This window comes from Mirounga leonina, unplaced genomic scaffold (genome assembly GCF_011800145.1).
Source record: "Mirounga leonina isolate KUSES-001 unplaced genomic scaffold, KU_Mleo_1.0 Mir_174, whole genome shotgun sequence".
In the NCBI taxonomy this organism is placed as follows: domain Eukaryota; kingdom Metazoa; phylum Chordata; class Mammalia; order Carnivora; family Phocidae; genus Mirounga; species Mirounga leonina.
In genome coordinates this window covers 5,265,269-5,285,962 of record NW_023270451.1, presented here as the reverse complement: position 1 = coordinate 5,285,962, position 20,694 = coordinate 5,265,269, and the positions used below count along the sequence as shown (strand labels likewise).

At 36.8% G+C, this 20,694-nt stretch overlaps 1 protein-coding gene across 1 annotated transcript in view; it reads right to left on the bottom strand.

Moving 5' to 3' along the window:
* RELN (reelin) overlaps positions 1-20,694 on the bottom strand; it is a 523,500-nt gene that overhangs the window by 171,408 nt on the left and 331,398 nt on the right. Inside the window, exons 12-16 of the mRNA XM_035020402.1 lie at positions 13,604-13,755; positions 5,244-5,356; positions 3,717-3,925; positions 2,718-2,846; positions 1,639-1,748 (exon numbers count right to left, since the gene is read on the bottom strand). Coding sequence (XP_034876293.1) covers positions 1,639-1,748; positions 2,718-2,846; positions 3,717-3,925; positions 5,244-5,356; positions 13,604-13,755 — 713 coding nt within the window. The remainder of the gene's footprint in view (positions 1-1,638; positions 1,749-2,717; positions 2,847-3,716; positions 3,926-5,243; positions 5,357-13,603; positions 13,756-20,694) is intronic.

Below are 20,694 nucleotides of genomic sequence, written 5' to 3'. Positions count from 1 at the left end.
GAAATTTAGATATTCTTTTCATAGGCTTACATGTGCTTCATAGCACTCTTAATTTCCTCATTTGCTTTATTATTGGTTTTTTGAGTTTTTTTATTATTATCAAAGTAATATAAGTTCATTATAGGACCCCTAAAAAGTATGACAGCAGGGGAAAAGTCACTCATATCCTACTATCCAGAGGCACATACTTATTCCCTAGAGCTAATTAACAGGTGTTGTAACTCAAATGCTATGCAAAATGTTCTACCAATGGAGGAAGTCCATTTTACCAAATTAATCTTTAGATGGTTTTGCAAATGTACTATGTTTATGTACTATGTTAAATGTACTATGTTGACGTATGTGGTCTCTGAAGTCTGGGCCTCTTACTGGTCTTCTCTGAACACAGACTGCTTAAAGAATTTACATTGGCTTATCAGTAAATTATCTTGCCTGAGGTTATTCCTGAGTTTCAAGAATGTATTCCATTAAATGTGTAGCAATTTTTTGATTATTAAAAAATAGCAAAAAGATTGGGGTGCCTGGGTGGCTGGCTCAGTTGGTTGGGTGTCTGACTCTTGATTTCGGCTGGTGTCATGATCTTGGGGTTGTGGGATTGAGCTCCCTGTCAGGCTCCACACTCAGCTCGGAGTCTGCTTGTCCCTCTCTCTCCTGCTCTGCTCCTCCCCCTACTCCTCACTCATGCTCTCTCTCTCTCCAATAAATAAATAAAATCTTTTTTAAAAATAGCAAAAACATTATTAAAACATGGGAGGTCAGCATGAAACAATGATGTAGGCTTTTCCTACATCATAAAATTGACCAAAGTCGGTGGCTATGCTAAATTTGCTTAAGTATTGACATTTGTCCCCCCTCCCCTCCCTTTCTAATTCCTCGTAGTGTAACTCTTCAGTCAAATTGATATACTCTGAAAATAGGAAATCTATGAATCTGCCTGTAATGAGAATTATTAAAAAACTAGAGTGGGCTACTAATAACAAATATAAGAAATTTACAGTCACGTACCCCAATAACTTAAAATATCTTCTCTCCTGTATACTTGTTACAAGTGATACTGGCTTTAAAGTCATGCAAAAACGATCAACAATTCACTTAAAAATTAAAGATAACATAGGATATTTTATGTATATCTAAATTTTCCTCTTATACTGTTTTCTGAGAAGGAAGTAGAAGTTTTGCTTCAGAAGTTTCATTCTGGAGATGATGTTCCCTTATGTGTGGTGTCTGCATCTAAAAGATAAGCGTTCCAGATGTTGCAGTAGTTACTAAGAGAAGAATGGGTCTTATTTTAATACATGCAGTATGGTAAGTATTTATGTTAATTTTGTATAAAACATTCAAAGAAAATGTTAGGATATCCCCTGTCATCAGCTGTGAATTTGAGTTTCAGGGCTTTACGCATTTTTACATTATGTATGTTGAAACATTCTGGCATCTAATATTGCTGACACTGCTGCCTTTTTTTTTCTGATTGTGCATCCCTGGGTTTCTAACGGAATGCAAAGGAGAAAGGGAAGAAAGGGCGTTTAATGAATCGCAAGACCATGACTTAGAAATGTGATTAAGTCTGTACCAACGAACAAAAGCACAGGAAGACTCTGCATCAATGGCATGTGATTATGACAGGCATAAACTAACCATTATCAATTGCCCACATGTTTCCAAGGATTGGTCCCGTTTGTCTCCAGCGAATTCTGGTGTCCCTGGTTAGTGCTGCGTTAGGAAGGGGAATCGTTATTCGGTTCCACCTGCAAGAAATTTAGCACAAAACAGCTTCACCACATTCTCATCTTTTGAACCTCTTTTACTTGCCTTTGACGTTCTAGTTTCTAAATGCTCGGGAGAGCACTAAAGTTTGGCAATAAACTCTTTAAATTCACCTGTGGAGTTTGTTTATAGTTTTCCGACAAACAACTTCTAAAAACAGCTGTATCACGCTAGAGTACTGTGTTTGTTCTTAATAGCAAGTGATATTTATTTACTTTGTTTTTAGACATTCTTTTTAGGAATTTTTACATCAATACTCAGACCTATGATATTATTCTATGATATGCATCTGTGCCCACATGGGGGCTGATTGGCATTGATTACTTTCTATTTTTTGCTCTCCCCTAGTCCTATGCACATTTCAAGAGAGGCTAAGAAAGAAAATAATTCTTAACTTAATTTTGCTATGCTTGGAGATATTTTTACCAGTTTATCCAGTGCTTATTCTGTAAGGTGGAAGGTATTTGGCACAGTCATCTTTAATTCTCTAAACAGCCCTCAAAGGGGTATATCATTGTCCTTAATTTACGTGGAAAGAAGGGGAAAGTTAGAGAGTAAATATCATTACTCAAGTAGATGGCAGAACTAGGAGTTGAACCCACAGCTTCACTTTCTTCCACCTCTCTATGCTGTATCATTCCCTAAGTAAGTATTTTGGCAAGAAGCCTTTTGGCAATAACCATGCAATCAACTATACAAAATTTAAATTTATGTATCTAAAATATAAAAGCCAAGTACATAGAGAATGAGTGACCCTACAAATCCTGATCTTGTATCAGATTTACTGAAGTTATTGTCTTTTTGTCTTTTTTTAAAAAAATGGGATCCTTCCTACATCTCCTGAAAGCTTCCTTACCTATTATGAAAAAGTAGAGTCTCAGGCTTACTCCTGGATTTTGAGTCACAACATGGATTCAAATCTCCCGATCTCTCAGAGAGAATGTACTCACCCACTGTAGTTTTCGGAGGAGTAGATTGTGCTGTGGGGAAGGTGAGGTCCAGCACAGATCTCAGGCAAACACTCAGTGTGGAGGAGGGACCAGGAGCGCCCATGGTTGGTGGAAAACTCCAAGGTGACGCTGGTAACACCAGGACAAGCACAACAAAAAAGTGCAAAGATTAGAAAATGAAGAGACTCAGCCCTCGCTAAGTATCTTAAACATTTGCAGAACTAGGGTAATAAATTTTAAGATGCTGTTTCCAAAATGATCATTTCCCCTTCACTGCAGTCTGACCAGCCTTCAAAGGGCAAACGGTTAAATTACCGCGAGAGAAACAGACTATCTTTTAAAGCCAACAAATAGGAATGGGCGTTGGCGTGCTTCAATCTGATAGATGGCAAGGCAATTACCATGTCTCACACTGCCACCTCATCCTGTGAATGTGAGACTCACAAAATTCTTAGAAAGGACCAGCAACACTTGTGCGAAGTGAAACCGAGAAGTCATAGCTCTTGAAGTGCTAATTGATTTCCGTGCCTATTATTAGGGGGTCACTAACCAACATGAGGTCAAGCTTTTTTTCTCAGTTATTTGTTTTTCTTCTCTCTCGGCAATCTGTCTGCATGGATGGCTGCCACAGCATGTGCAAACACTTCTGATACCTAAAACCAAGCTCATAGAATGAACTCATTTCTACTTAAAATTATCCAATCATAATCTGCATATTAATTGAAGAGCTCCTCTTTGGGGGGGAAGTGTGTATTTTTTTAAAGGATGTTTCATTAGAAATTCAGCAGGAAACCCACTGAGAAGTTGCTCTGGTTTAATAGCCAAGTCCACATGTTCATTTTTTTTTTAATATGTTATTTTTTAAGTAATCTCTACGCTCAACATGGGGCTTGAACTCATAAGAGTTGCGTGCTCCACGAACTGAGCCAGCCAGGTGCCCCACGTTTTCATTTCTAATTAGTGTGTGAGTTCACACACTCACAAAATAGGACTTCCTACCTGTTACCAGGTTGATGTGTTCCACAGCCCAGATTAATGGAAAACTGTATCATGTGAGACATCGTAGAAGGGAGAACAGGTAAGACGTGGAAAAAATCGACAGCCCAGATGTTCCTGTTTTGACCTTGATGGTTCTTTTGCCTGAGACAAAATCTGGTAGCAGGCGTCTGAAGCTCAGGATTGATGACAACAGAAACTAAAGATGGAACCTTCAGAACAAAGGAAACCAAAATCACTCATCATCCCTCTATGTGAGACTGTGTGAATTCTCCTAGACTCAATCTTGCAGTTACTATGTGTATAATTGCCATTTATGAGCACGGGGCGAAGTCCTGTGTGTTCCACTGTTATTTCATGTAGTTGATGCGGTCTTCATGGGTATTTGTTTGAGTCACTCAGGATTCCTCCTTTGCAGGCACCTGGAACTCTCTGTGTGTGACTGATCAGGCCCTCTCTACCTGAAGATTAATTAGTGTAAGTTCTTTAAAAGTTATCAGAGCATATGTATCCATTTTATATACCTTGGAACAAGACAAAGGCAACTTCACAGTTAAAATTTATCATCGGTCCTCTTTTAAAAAAGTGAATTTGTATGGTAATAATGGTTGCCAAACTAGTATTCTGAAAATAGGATGCTAGGCGGGAACAGCCAGCATCAGTGAGTTACATAACTGACTTCGTCTGAGGCATGCAGCTGACCAGAGCAGATGTAACCCTAGCTAGTCACAGGTGGAAAACTAGTCCATCATGAAATCCCAAATGGTCTAACTTGAATGACCCTAGCAGATGGGTGTGCTGGATACTTTCTCTGGCCATCCCCTATTCTAGCCTCCATGTTTATCTCCTGTCTTCCGAAATGCTAGGTGCTGGCTGTGTTCAAGCTCCTTACAGTTCCGAGGGTGCTATCAATGTGGAGAACAGCATAACTAATAATGATTGTGTGAGTGTAGTCTCAGCACAAAGAAATCTACTACTAGAAAAAAATAATTCTACACCTAATGACAAGCATCACACATAATTCTGAAGATGTTTGCAAATAACCAGAGCCAGTACATGTACTAAATCCAAAGGGCAAAGGAAAAAGGTCAATTTCAGTGGCTATAATTAGCAAAAAAAAAAAAAGTAGCAATAATCTATACTTCTACAATGTCTTCTACCTAGGAAATCCTAAAATGCTTGATAAATAGTCATTATGCCTGATAACAAGTCTGTGAGGTTCCATAACTAGAGCCACTTTTGGGGCTTTATAGGGAACAAGAATAACTATCAGAGTACTGGGCTCCATCTTACTGTCTCTAATGGGCTGTAGTTCATTTTTCCTGATAAAAACTGCCTTTTTCATTTGTATCAGGGAAAAAAAAGAGAATATTAAAATGTCCATGTCACTTTTAAAGAAATCTGGCAACTTCCTGGGCTTCTAAAAGAGAGTGTTCTCTGCATCTAGCAGGGTCTTTTCATGGTTTTGACCTTGGCCTGTCTACAGAGATCTGGGATGGGGCCATTTGGCACATGGACTGGCATCAATACCTTATAGGAGGAATAGGAAAGAGTATCCAGTGTAATGTGCTCTTTTCTTCCTTCAATCTTTGCATACAGGGTGATATCATTTTCATGAGAATCTCCAGGGTCACAAACCCCTCCTGTATAAAACAAAAATTTTAAGTTCTTGGTACCAAATTGCATCCATAAACATGTGTAGTGTTAACTTTCAGAATTAAAAAAATATAAGAATAACTTTAAGAATAATTATAATAATATTATATTAAGAATGACCCTAAACAAAAATAACCAGACCCAAGGAAATAATTAATAAAGATAGTTCAGATAGAACTATCTCATGCTAAAGATCAATAACCTGATATTTGGGAAGGCCAAAGTAACTATATGCTTCATGAGATTGCTCAAATGATAGTCTGCAACGAGCCGTGGCTGCATGTCCAAATTTTAACCCACATTAAAAAAGATGTGCTCTGCTTTTTAAGAAACTGTCACTTCCTTATATTTGAGGTCTTAATGGCCAAAATTCAGAACTGATTGATGCTGGTTTTTAAAAAATGTGGTGACTCACTCCATTAGCTATTTCTGAAGTGATATTACTTAAACAGTTGCACATAGTATCCTTAATATTTTAGCACATACTAGGTATTTGCATCTTAATTGCAGTTCATTTTACATTTTTCATTTTTATTTTTGGTACCACACTTGGTTGTTGGAAAGTACACAGAGTAGTTCATTCCCTATCTCTCTACTTTACAGTCAAATGAAACAATGGAACATTAGAACCAAGAGGTAATTAAGATCATCCTGATGACGAAACTGAATAACAGAGCAGGGACCTGAAACTGAAGACCATTCAACTAACCGGTGGAAAAGCCGTGAGTCAATGGTATGTCTTTTAGCCCTTGACCCTCTATTCTTTTCACTACTGCATTCAGCCAATAATTCTTACTATTGCTGGCTTCTATGAACTGTCTGCAGAACCTGGATTTTAAAGGATTGCATGTCTACCCAGAAGCCTCTCCCTACCCACTACTATCATTCACAACAGCCCCAGTCATCATAGCAGGAATGTAGGAATGTACATGGATTTCCTGGCAAATATTCTATCCTTATGGTCCCAAATTTATAACATTAACTCTTAATTTTATTACTATCTTTCAAAAGATCCCCTCCAGTTCTTAAATTAACTATCATTAATGTTAATTTTTCTCTACAGGCAATTTGTTGCTAATACTCTATGGTGACAGTAGGTTAACCTCAAAACTCTAGAACAAGGTTACCCTCTGAGAATTAATCTAGTAAAATCAACAAATAATGGTTGAGATTCACCATCGGAAGGAAAGAAGGAAGGAGGAAAGGAAGGACGGAAGGGAGGGAGGGAGGAAGGAAGGAAGGAGGGGGGAGGAATGTTTGATACAATCTTAGCCTGGGTAACTGGGGTCTGATCTTGGGAAAAAATTACTGATACGTGCTGTTTTAAGTAAGAAAGCTAGAACTTAATCAACATAAGAAAGATCATAATAATAGAAGTAACTTGGATGCTGGTATCCATGAAGCATAGAACTATAGCATGTTACATCTGTTAGACATACATAACTTGGCATATTATAAATATTTATTTAGTTAACTAATCTGAACTGAGAAGAGAGAGGCCAGATGTGGTGATAATGTCACCCTCGTCCTAACAGATGTTTATTGTTTAAGGGCAACAGCCAGTAGAGAGAACCTTACGATTTTGATATCTGATTATCAGAGTTTTTTTTAGCATTTTGTTACACACTGCTACATTATGGTAAATATAGCTAGTAAAGTCATTCTAAACGACTGTCTTTGGAGGAAAAAGATCTGCATGAAAACTAAACCCCTATCTAAAAACTGTAACTTCTTTGTTGAGGACATATTAAAGACTTACCCAAAAGAACACAGGAAAGGTGAAAGGTCACGGGCAGTATGGAGTTAAAGCAACATACCCAGAGACATAGGAACTGAACCTCAGTCCTCTCTAATTTCATTGATTTGTTCCCTGTAAATCTCTGCTCTCTTAAGAACAGTTCGTGAACTGCACCTGCCTTTCAGAGGGAACGGAGACACACGTGAGCGCTCCTCCCGCCCAGAATGACAGAAGAGGAAAGTCCACAAGGAGCCACAACTTTAAAATGATGACAGACTTTATCTAAAAGATCCCTCTGGGGGCAATTTATCAGCTCTGTGAAGTTTCAGTGACAGCAGCTGGTACAGAAAGATATGGATTCTTCTTCTGTTTCATTCGCTTTGATGTATTGTGGGAAGGTATGACTCAAGGGGCATTTTGTACAGCAATTACAAAAGACCTCAGTAAAAACCAGATGGACAGTCAGTTTTCAGATAGTTTAAGTCCTGCTTTAAGTAGCTTTTAAGATACTTATTTATATTAGGAGAGTGATTTTATTGTTTACTATGTATAGGACATTGGGCTTGAAGGGAAAATCTGACCTCAAAAAATTTGTAATTTAGCCAGGAAAACAAGATTAATACTCACAAAAGAATGATAATTAGCAATAAACTGTGTTGTGCTACCATAGTTGCAGACAAAAGTCAGAGAAGAGAGATATAAGTGTGGGCTAAAAGCTGGGTGTATATGAGATATCACCTCACACCAGTCAGAATGGCTAAAATTAACAAGTCAGGAAACAACAGATGTTGGCGAGGATGAGGAGAAAGGGGAATCCTCCTACACTGTTGGTGGGAATGCAAGCTGGTGCAACCACTATGGAAAACAGTATGGAGGTTCCTCAAAATATTGAAAATAGAGCTCCCATACGACCCAGCAATTGCACAACTGGGTATTTACCCCAAAGTTACAAATGTAGGGATCCGAAGGGGTACGTGCAGCCCAATGTTTATAGCAGCAATGTCCACAATAGCCAAACTATGGAATGAGCCAAGATGTCCATCGACAGATGAATGGATAAAGACAATGTGGTATATATATATATATATATATATATATATATATATATATATACACACACACAATGGAATATTATGCAGCCATCAAAAACCCCCGAAATCTTGCCATTTGCAATGACATGGATGGAACTAGAGGGTATTATGCTAGGCGAAATAAGTCAATCAGAGAAAGACATGTATCATATGATCTCACTGATAGGAGGAATTCTTAATCTCAGGAAGCAAACTGAGGTTTGCTGGAGTGGTGGAGGGTGGGAGGGATAGGGTGGCTGGGAGATAGACATTGGGGAGGGTATGTGCTATGGTGAGCGCTGTGAATTGTGTAAGACTGATGAATTACAGACCTGTACCTCTGAAACAAATAATACATTATATGTTAAAAGAAAAAAAAAAAGAAGATAGTAGGAAGGGAAAAATGAAAGGGGGGGAATTGGAGGTGGAGACGAACCATGAGAGACTATGGACTCTGAGAAACAAACTGAGGGTTCTAGAGGGGAGGGGGGTGGGGGGGATGGGTTAGCCCGGTGATGGGTATTAAGGAGGGCACGTATTGAATGGAGCACTGGGTGTTATATGCAAACAATGAATCATGGAACACTACACCAAAAAAAAATTAAATAAATAGAAAAAAAAAGCTGGGTGTATGGGAGATGTTCAGTGAATATGTTGAAGAAATAATAAAGGAATGAATGATGTATGTCAGGTTATTTTTGTCCTGTTCACTGCATTCTGGCTCTAAGAACAGAGTTGGATACTGGTCCTCAATGAATTTGTGTTGAACGAATACATGAATGAAGGAAACAGACATGAACCTAATTTTGAAAGTTGAGCAAATTTTCCAGAAATAGTCACAGTAGATTGATCTGAACCAAGGAATGAAACCAGGAAGAACATACAGGCAGGGCCAGAAAGGAAGGGAGTGTGATCTTGTCCAGATAAACAATCAGATAGTGATTTTCCAAAGGGGTCAGTATAAGCTGTCTACCATATCTTAGATCTCTTCCCACGTTGTCTTTTTCTCCATCAGCTACCAAAGTTTTGAAGTCTTTCTATAGGTCCAGTCTTACCCTACCCTATATTTCCCTACTGTCCTGTCCTATTACATCCTCTCCTATCCTAAAAACCACCTTTGCTAGATCCTGCTTTCTCCTCAAGATCCAGACCTCATTTCTTTTCTTCTGTTACTGATGAACTTCTTGAAGAAGTGGTCCTTTTTCAGGGACACATGTCTTTTATTCTTTGAACTCTCTGTGCTTTGGCTTCCCATGTACCACACCATGGGGAATACTCGCTCAGAAGTCCCTGGGGAGCTCTCAGTCCCTATCCTGGTTGGCTTCTCTGTGGGCTAATCCCTACCCTTTCCCTTCCTCCTTCAGTGTAGAACAACACCTTCCTCCCACATGTCTTTATGTCCTTTCTCAGTATCCTTTGTCTACCTCTATGCCTTCCACCTTTACCTAGATGAGGGCTCCCCCTAAGAATTTTCCCTGTGCTTTGTTTACTCTGCCTTCTGTTTGGGAGAACACAGCAACTCCAGTGGCTCCAATTGTCACCTGTGTGCTGATGATTTTCCGATCTGGTTCACACCCTGAGAAAAATTTTTACCTTCGTATGGCTTTCCAGAAGCCTCAACCTCAACATACCTAATGCCAAAATCTTCTACTTCATATCTACTCTTTATTTATTTATTTTTGGGCATTTCCTATTTCGGGAAATAGGAAGAAATCCAAGAAATCCAAGGAAGAAATCCATGAAAGAAATCTCTGTCCTTTCCAATATTGGTCTCACAATCTCGAGTCTTTTGGGTGTGAACCTCGGTTGGTTCCTTCTCTTCTGTTGTTTATTCTCTATCCCCTTCTTCGTATGATTATCACTGTCACTCCATATTCCTTGGTTGCTTGGACTAGTGCAATAGCTTCCTAACTTCGGGTTGCCAGATGAAATATATTGCATGAACAATATTTATATGAAAAAATTATTTGTTTATCTGAAATTCAGATTTAAATAGGTAAAGGGGATTAAGAGGTACAAACTTCCAGTTATAAAATAAGTAAGTCACAGGGATGAAAAGTACAGCATAGGAAATGTAGTCAATAATACTGGAATAACTATGTGGTGATAGATGGTAACTAGATTCATCACAGAGATCATTTTATAATGTTTGAAACTATCTAATCACTATGCTGTACACCTGAAACTAAGAGGATATTGTATGTCAATTACGCTTCAATTAAAAAAATTTTTAAAGACTATTTATTTTAGAGAGAGAGAGTGCACGAGTAGGAGGGGCAGAGGGAGAGAGAGAGAGAATCTCAAGCAGACTCTGTGCTGAGTGTGGAGGCTGACACGGGGCTCGATCTCACGACCCTGAGATCATGATCTGAGCCAAAACCAAGAGTCTGATGCTTAACAGACTGTGCCACCCAGGCACCCCGCATTTTAAAAAAATTTAAAAAGCTGCTTTGGTTTTTTTCCTCTAACTCTGGCAACCCTACCCTCACTGGTCTCCTGTCCTCTAATTTCTGAGTGTTTCAGTCTTTCCTTCACATTCATGCCAGAGTTATCTAAAACACAGATGAGAATACGTCACAGAACTGATAGGAATCATCTAGTGGCTCTATGCTGCCTAGAGAAAGAACCTGAACTCCTTAATCGATATTAAAGAAGATCACCATTCTGGTTCCATTTCTCTTTTCTTGCTCCACCTTCTATCTTTCCACTCAGTTGTAGTGGGAAAATCACCCGCCCCAAACATGTCATGTGAATTTATACTTGTGCTTTTTCTCAAAATGCTGGCTTAGCTTGGCATTCTTTTCTCCCTTCAAACCCTTAAAAAGTTGTTTTTAATATTGATAATTCTCTGTTTCAATATGACACTCAAAATTAACTATCCCACTTGTATATCGGCAGAAGTGTAGGGATAGGTTTTTACAATACAGTTTATGTTCTGATTTTTGTGTAAAATAAAATGTCCCTTATTTCCCTCTTCTTTAAGAGAACTATCATCTTCCTCCTGCATCTATTCCTTCGAGGTAAGTTATCATTTTTTTTTTTTTAATTTTTACTCAAGTGTAATGAACACAGTGTTATATTAGTTTCAGTTTATAAATCCCTTTAGATTTAAATTAAGGCCATCCTTCAAGGAACAGTTCAAATGTCATCTCCCTCACGGAGTGTTGCCCTGATCTCAACACTGCAGCGACCCAGAGTGTCCTTGGCACTTCCATACCATCTTCATTTCATTACAGCCCATTACATTCTCTCTCTTCCTAAAAATTTTTATTTAAGTTCCAGTACAGTTAACATACAGTGTTATATTAGTTTCAGGTGTACAATACAGTGATTCAACAGCTCTGTGTATTACGCAGTGCTCATCATGATAAGTGTACTCTTCATTCACCCATTCCCCCACCCTCTTCCCCTCTGGTGACCATCACTTTGTTCTCTATAGTTAAGAGTCTGTTTCCTTGAAGGGGGGGAAATTGGAGGGGGAGATGAACCATGAGAGACGATGGACGCTGAAAAACAAACTGAGGGTTCTAGAGGGGAGGGGGGTGGGAGGATGGGTAAGCCTGGTGATGGGTATTAAAGAGGGCACGTTCTGCATGGAGCACTGGGTGTTACGCACAAACAATGAATCATGGAACATTACATCTAAAACTAATGATGTAATGTATGGTGATTAACATAACAATAAAAAATTTTTTAAAAAGAGTCTGTTTCTTGGTTTGTCTCTGTTTTTCCTTTGCTTGTTTGCATTTTAAATTCCACATATGAATGAAATCATAGGGTATTTGTCTCTCTCTGACTGACTTTTAGATGTTACTTGTGGGCAGGAATTCTAAGAAATTTTTATATATATAAAAAAAGATATATTGAGTTGTACCTATTGGCACTAGGTACTGTTTTAAGGGATTCGTATGAATTCAATCATTGAGATTTAGGTACCATTATTACCCCCCATTATATACCCCACATAACCTAGCTCAGTGCTCTATAGTCAATTGGAATTAATTAATTTTTAAAATTAAATGGAGATGATTTTATTTGGGATAATGTTCTGTTGGCTCATTCAAATGAGTTTTTTCCTCACAGTCAATATTATTTTAATTGATTCATTAATAATCTTTGTTTCAGAAAGAATTAAAGATGACTAAATTTTTTCTACAAAGACGCTTATATAAATATGACAGTGTCTTACAAAGGCACTGAATGGGGTTGATTTAGTATGAGTCACCTTGAAAAAAATCAAGAATGCAAATTATTATGTGAAAAATGGTAAAAAGGGAAAAGGCTTAACATTAGAACCATGAATGTTTATTACAACTTTTTGAGGGGAGGGTTAAGGTTTCCCAGGAATCTTTCTTAATAAAATGAGAGCCAGTTTGAATTCTAATTATGTAAAGGAAATGAACTCTGGGTCTCTAAGTATACAGACCATTTCAGTTGAGGTGAGGAGATCCTTAATGTAGGAAGATTACATTATTATACTTTATATGTACAACTTCCCTGTTATCAAACAGATCATCATTGAAAATGAGGTACCATCAAGCAGACAACGTTTTGGAGTATGACATAATCTGAAGTTTACCATGCCACTCTGACCTGTAGGAAGTAAGTAATGTGAGGGAAATAAACAGCCAGTGCTGAAGCCCAGACTCAGGGGCCCTGTTTGTCCTGATGAGCTGACATCTTTGCAAGTAAGTTCAAAGGTGCTAAATGTTTATTTCCTGTTTCACTTCCAGGTGTTGCCTGTGCTTTCTGAGTCACTCAACAAAAAAAGGCATGTGACACCTACGCACATTTCTGGAATGACATCCAGTGGAAGAATACGTAACTAACACGATAAATTTGAGAGATCCCTGATTTCAACCCCCCCCCACATTCTTCCTTGGGTTTTTTTTCTAAATGTTTACCTACTTATTTGCTCTACAATAATCTAGAGAAAAATACACCTATGAACACTTTCTTTGTGTGTTTGCTACATATTAAAAAGTAGACAGTGTTATTAAAGTATTATAAACCTCTTAGCATCCCACAAAGAAACAGTGATGTAATGATGATATGTCCATGAAAACAAATGACTTACCTAGATGACTGCTTTGGGGGGAAGCCAGGGACTTTGGACAAAGGAGTTATTTTGTTCTCAGCTTCTCTCCCGTTGTCTTTTCAGTTATGACCACTGAGGGAGAGGTGTGATGAAGGTATATGGCATTTTACCTTCAGGCCTATCAAGGCGTGCCAGGACTAGTTCTCTTATAGGATGGTTCCAGTAGGGCTGGTCTGAAGCAGGTGGGAGCTTTTGTTCATCTAGTAGAACTCATATTTTGTGAATATCATTTTATGTTGTTAGCCGACTAGCTATCTTACTTCCCCAGGGATAGGGGATGGCCTAGGTTCTGCCTTAGGTCAAAAAAATTTGTTCAAAATGTACCTACCCATAACAAAGTAAAATCTCAGGTTCCCATAACCGGTAGTATCCATATATGGGGTGCATAATTTCCTCTCTCCATCTTTGAGGAAGACCATTGATAAACCTGATTCTACTGTTCCGCATTCTGTACCAATGACAGCTCCCAAGATGTCCCACCTTAAAAAACAAGGAGAATCATGAACAGTTGGAATATTAAGTCAAAGCTTTATAGAGTATAACATTTTATTTTTAATGAGGAACATTTACTTAGAAATCAATAATTCTGAAATAAAGATGTGGTACAGCAGATTTTCGTAATGAACAAACTTTTAAACACATTCCATTCACAATTATGATTTTTCTGTAGAAGGACAAATTTAATCAATACTATGTATGGTATGTCTATTACATGATAGTCTTTATTCTCAAAGTACTTACAGTCAAGATGGGGGGATCAAATTTGAACTAAGGAAACAGGGAACCATAAAAGACAGTATCATAAGATCATAAACAATTGTATGGTATTTTGCGCATTAAAAAAGTTATAGAATGTAAAGTCATAAGAGTGGCAAGAGCCTAGCTAGTTTTCAAAAAAAAGATGAGATTTAACCTGGATCATGTCAAAAAATATATATTCAGATATACAGAAGAGAACAAAAATATCTAATATTTTAAAACTATTTCTCCTTAGTATTTATTTCTGGTTGTGTCTAATCTGGACATTGCTGTTCACACAACTCGCTTGCCCACAGATGGAGGAAACTGGGACACACAGAGGTAAGTGGCCTTGCCTAAGGCCAATTGCCTGTTTAACTTTAAAACTGAGATCTTCTGTATCTCAGTTTGCTCTTATTTTAGTAGTTATGGTTCTAAAGAGTGTACTGTGCCAGGGAGATTATGTTGGACCATTTCAGTTTATAATAGATTTGGGACTAAGATGTTTAGGAAATGCTTACTTTTTTTTTTTTATATTTTAACAGATTATATTAATCATTCAAGAAACTAAAAAATAACCTTTTGAAGCAGCTCTTAATAGTGATGGACCACTGTAAATTAACAAGGAACCTCTCTTGACTCATACAAGAAAATTTCACACTGGTTCATTGGTCTTTTACTTGCTCCATTTATCCCAATTAAGCCACTCAGCCTCCTGATCCACAAAGCAAGTTAAGGTTATAAATGATGCATATGATGACTCCTTTTAGGCTTTAGGGTATTTTTAAAGTGAAAAATTGAATTGAAAAAGATGGAATTGTCATGGACTAAAAGAACCTTCTATTCAAGTGAAAAATGAGATTTTTTCTTTTTCTCATTATTAGTTGTGAATGAATAACTCTTCTAGATGTATCTAAATGAATTATTTTCAAGACATCCACCACAGACAGAGCTGTGTGAGATATGTTCAGACTGTATATTTCTTTTTTTTTTTTTTAAGATTTATTTATTTGAGAGAGAGAGAGAGTGAGAGAGCACAAGCAGGAGGGGCAGAGGGAGAGGGAGACAGAATCTCAAACAGACTCCTCACTGAGAGTGGAGCCTGATGCAGAGCTCGGTCTCACGACCCTGAGATCATGACCTAAGCCGAAACCAAGAGTTGGACGCTTAACTGACTGAGCCACTCAGGTGTCCCTGTATATTTCTTTTCAATATTTATTTTAAAGTCCAATATATTCAATTTTACTCTACTAATTTAGTCTTTACTTCCCCCACTTTTAACTGTTGGAAGATAACAAAAGTGAAATTACTTCCTTTAGAAACCCAAATATTATAATCAAATGAAATGGAAAGTTTAGTCTGCTTTGAAGAGAAAGAAGCAGAGAGAGATCTAAAAATTCATTTTGTATAAGTGTCAGTGATTTGAATAAATTATCTTGCATTTATTAAAAATTCAGTAGAAGCCTGTTGTAGCATAAACTCATTCTTTCATGAATTTGTATAGATACTGGCTCAAGCTTAGTTGGAGACAAAGTATCCTTGAGGGATAGCAGAGAGAGCCTTTCACTCCCTGGACTTCAGAGCCCAGATTTGTAAGGGCACAAAGTTGTGGGTCTTTTCTAGTTATACAAATGACATGGTCCCTGACGGTCTCCTGATAATCAATTACATGAAGTGAAATTATAAATAACCAAATCTTTGAGGCCAGAAGTGATATTTGAAGAGCTTTATTGTTTTATTTTTTTAATTTTTATTAAAGATTTTATTTATTTGACAAAGAGAGACACAGCGAGAGAGGGAACACAAGCATGGGGAGTGGGAGAGGGAGAAGCAGGCTTCCTGTGGAGCAGAAGCCCGATGTGGGGCTTGATCCCAGGACTCTGGGATCATGACCTGGGCCAAAGGCAGGCGCTTAATGACTGAGCCACCCAGGCGCCCCAAAGAGCTTTATGGTTTTAGTAGTATTTTCGATGGCATGGCAATTTTCCTGAAAAGGAGTGTTACTTCTCTACGGTCTAAATTATGTTTTGCCCAGGTAAATGTAGTTATATGTGAGTTGCATTTGAAGGAATGTCTGCCTACAGGGGAGACACCTCTATAACACAGCAATTTATATTTATGCTTTGATGACTAATTAAAAAAAGAGCCCCTATATTATTTATTATAAATACAATGGTATCTATTATTTATAATAGAGTGGGTTGAATTTGGAACACAGAAAAAAAAAGTTTAATAATCAATAAAATGCCTTAAGTAAGCAACTTTGTTCCTTAGACGTAGCAAGGTCACAATGATGTTTAATTTAGATCTTTAAAATATGACTTTCTATTCTTGTGTCCAAAAAAAAAAGAGGAATAGTTTTGTAAGTAAAGATAATTTAAAGCAGTTTCTTAGCTGGAAAGCCGATGGTCCTCTCTATCAACTATTTTGGAATGCTTTGAGAATACAATTACTTATGTTTTAATCAGCTCATACTTTGACACTTTTAAGAAAGATACAAGAGAGTAGAAATTAAATCTTTTCACACAAAAAAGGTAAATATGTTAGGCGAAGGATGTGTTAATTAACTAGATAGAGTTCTTTGACAACGAATATATACATCGTATCACCATGATGCACTTTAACTTTCTCACAATTTTATATGTCAATGATGCCTCAGGAAAGCTGAAATTAAAAAAGGTTTCCTTCATTAGCTTAAAAATAGAATGAGGTCTATTCTTTGAAGGGCAATTTGGCAGTAACTATCAAAATGAAAATTACATACCTACATGTATTTATATGTACGCATATATATCTGATTCTCTAATTTTCCTTTTCTCTTTAAGATATTTACCTTTCAAAAATACTTTAACAAGTATGCAAAAAATTTCATTACAATATTTTTTGTCTATCAATAGGGGTTCAATTAGATAAACTGGTACATCACTTTTTTGAAATAGTGATCTATATTTACTGACTAGAAGATACATTCATTATATGTTGTTGGTTTTAAAAAAATTAAGTTGTACTACAGTATACAAAATGTGACTCTGGTGGGTGGTGTGTGTGTGTGTGTAGTCACAGAAAAATTTCTGAATGATTATATGTGTACAGTTTAACTGTGGGAAATGGGATTAGCATGGGGGACTTTTGATTGTCCCTTTACATATCTGCTTTGCAGTAAGAATGTAATTTTCAGGAAAAAAAGAAGAAAAGCATTCAATTTATAGGTATTATAATGCAGAATGAAAACTTAAATGATCTCATTATAGGTTGATGAAAATACTAAGAATATGAACACAGGCAATAGAAGTCATATTTTAATCAGATATTCTTTGCCTACAGATATTGGCATAAGATACTCTGAAGCTAATGAAGCATTTCACATTATCTATGAAAATTTGTTTTATTATATTTTCCAGAATATATTAAATCACCTCAAGTTGGCTACTTTAGGTGTGAGCTAAGATATAGGATAAAGCCTGGCTATGAGATCCCACGCTTACCAAATTCATAAGATTTTTTTAATCTCTATGAATTCTCTGAGGTTAAATAAGTTCATTCTATCCATAAGGTCTATTTGGGATAAATTCTCTGTTATTTAATAAGGGATGTGCCATAGGTAAAGACCCTTCCACATTCATTTATATTCATGAGGTTTATCTTGAGTATGAGTCCTGTGAGGTCTAGTAGGTGTGTACTTCGACTGAAGGCTTCTCTACCTTCATTTAGAGGTTTTTCCCTGCAGCATGACAGCTTAGGTGAAGGTAAAGGATGAGCTCTATCTGAAAGCTTCCCTGCATGTACTGCATTTCAAAAATTCTTTTCTTCAGTTGGTTCCCCTGTATTTCACTCAAATTCAATTTTGTTTTAGGTTTTTATTACATGCATTATGTTGATTTACTCTCTTGTCAGAATAACATTAATAAAGAACATTGTCTTCAGAATGGGAGAAAGCACTCAGCTTTCTCACCAATAAGACAGAAATATGACCTAGACTGGAGGATGGTTAGAGAAAATAATGTTCTGCCTGGGATGGGACAGCATGTCAGTAAGTGTTAGCTTCCCCTACTCCCCCCCGTAAAACATAGTGCTATCTTTGTTTTAAGTAGAAGAGGCGATTCAAATGAATTTCTAAATAATAATGAGTATTTTTATTTTTTCACACCAGAATTAGCAAAGCAGCAAGACTGGACAAAGGCAGAGTCCCATATGCAAGTACGACTACTTAATCTTTAAGCAAGGGGATACCGAGCTGAAAGAAAAATTGCACTTTATCTATAATGTGGATCTTTGGTACTATTCATGATTTTTATCTATAATCTTCTGGGCTCCTCAATTTATTATTTTGTTATCTGAATGGTCAAGTGGGTTTCGTTTAAATAAAAATGAACATGCTTATAAAAGAAAAAAAAATCCACTTAATACAATATTAACTCAGACTGCCAACCTATCTTCAGTTCACTTACCTTGAATTATAAGCTTAAATGAAATCTTTCTTTAGCTTTACAAGCATTTTTGTGAAAAATATTCTACGTCAGAGGGAACACAATTCTTCTGGGTAGGACAGAGGGAAGAATTTGTAGAAAATACAAGAAGATGCTCAAACTGTTCTGAAGAATTCTAAATAATTTTAAAGCCCATTTTTAATAAAAGCACCAACTTACATTGAAGGGGCTATAATGGAGATTGTTCTTGTTGGTTTATATGCAATTTTGGTTTTCAATGGTTATGTGTAAGATTCTTTGCTACAATATCCCTGGAACAAGGAAGCCAATATAAAATTGTATTATTGAGTTTATATTGTCTTTTACTTGTCCCCCCCGCCCCACTGGATAACTTTCAATATTAAGAAAGACATACTGAGTCAGTTGTTGGTGAAATCCAGCTAGCAAGCAGTGTCATTAAAACATATAAATAATACTTTGAATTTTGGTCTCTCTATAGTAAATCATCTGTCAGAGACGAAGCCATGGCTGACCTTGGAAAACCATTGTCTTACTCAGTTTTTTTTCTATAGTCTTAGATGAGCTGTTTTTTTAAAAAAAATACATTTATTGAAAGAGCTTCTTCAGAGCAAATTCTTAAAGCAGTTATCTTTTTTTAATTTAATTTAATTTAATTTTATTATGTTATGTTAGTCACCATACAATACATCATTAGTTTTTGATGTAGTGATCTTAATAGGATATGGGTGGTAGTGGAAGAGGATTGTTAGCAATGGAAGTAGGACGAAGTGGAAATAGGTTAGTAGTTCAGAGACTACGCTCTAACCATTGAAAAAGTCAGCAACACCAAATATGGGAAAGCAAATTTGACCTCAGGATGAGTCCTGTTTGCCCTCCAAGCATCTTTTCTATATCTTGCTGGTGTATTGGAGTTCTGGGCATTCTATTCTGTGCCATATTTGCCACTAGTTGCTTTTAATTTTTAAGTAGGAGGAAAACACTTCACAAAAATGATGTCTGTGGCCTGGAAGAGGATACCCACATGGAGAAATACAGTTGGAAATATTTTTTGAAACTTAAAAAAAGAAATTTTATTTGTTTTCTATTATGATACCAGTATTCTCATTACTGAAAAATTGGAAAATAAAAAGGTTGGGGAAAAAATCGCCTATAACCACACTCTCCCAGAGACAAGCACAGTTAATATTTTAGTATATTCATTTCTAATATTTTTGTATGTATATTTTCAAATAGTTGTGGTAATATTATATAGATGGTTTATACTCTGTCTTTTTTCACTTCCATTAGTAATGTAGACATTACTAATTCTTTGTAAATGAGCCACACAATATTTTGTTATGTGTATACCAATCCATATTTAGTCATTTTCCTATTTTTGAATTTCAAAATATAATAATAAATAGTTATACTATTTAGCATACTTTATGGGCCTGAGGAATTAAATCATCAATTTCCTAATGCTCCTGGATGTGTTGTAGAATACAGATAACTCCAAGCTACGCTTCTTGAGGTGTTAGAGATCTGGTCTTACTTCACAGAAATCCCTAGATCATCAGGACTGACTTGTGGCCAATGGTGATCAGGTGAACCACTGAGGAAGGACTATGGAGACCAAAGACAAGGTTGAAGACATGGGCATCTGAACATTTCAGTGCCACCAACCTCCTCCAGTACCTTCCACAGAGAAATCCTATCACCAGCTAATGTTGTGCCAAGCTGTCAGAAATTAAATCACTTTGGAAGGATTCAGATTTCACTCTTTTTTTCTCTGTGACCTCAGTAAAGATTCTATCTTGGTGTCCATCCACAGATGAATGGATAAAGAAGATGTGGTATATATATATATTTGTCTTATTTGTTCTGGTTTGCTTTGGGCCTGAGTTCTAATATCACTTTCTCTTGAAGCAAATTGTTTTTATACTTTAAAAATACAAACAGTAAAATTTCAAATAACAAAAAAATAAGTGCTATATTGTTATGCTAAATGAGACAAAATAAGCACACTTAAAAATAAGTGCTATACACACACACACACACACAATGGAATATTATGCAGCCATCAAAAGGAATGAGATCTTGCCATTTGCAACGACGTGGTTGGAACTGAAGGGTATTATGCTGAGTGAAATAAGTCGAACAGAGAAAGACATGTATCATATGACCTCACTGATATGAGGAATTCTTAATCGCAGGAAACAAACAGGGTTACTGGAGTGGGGGGTGGGGTGGGAGG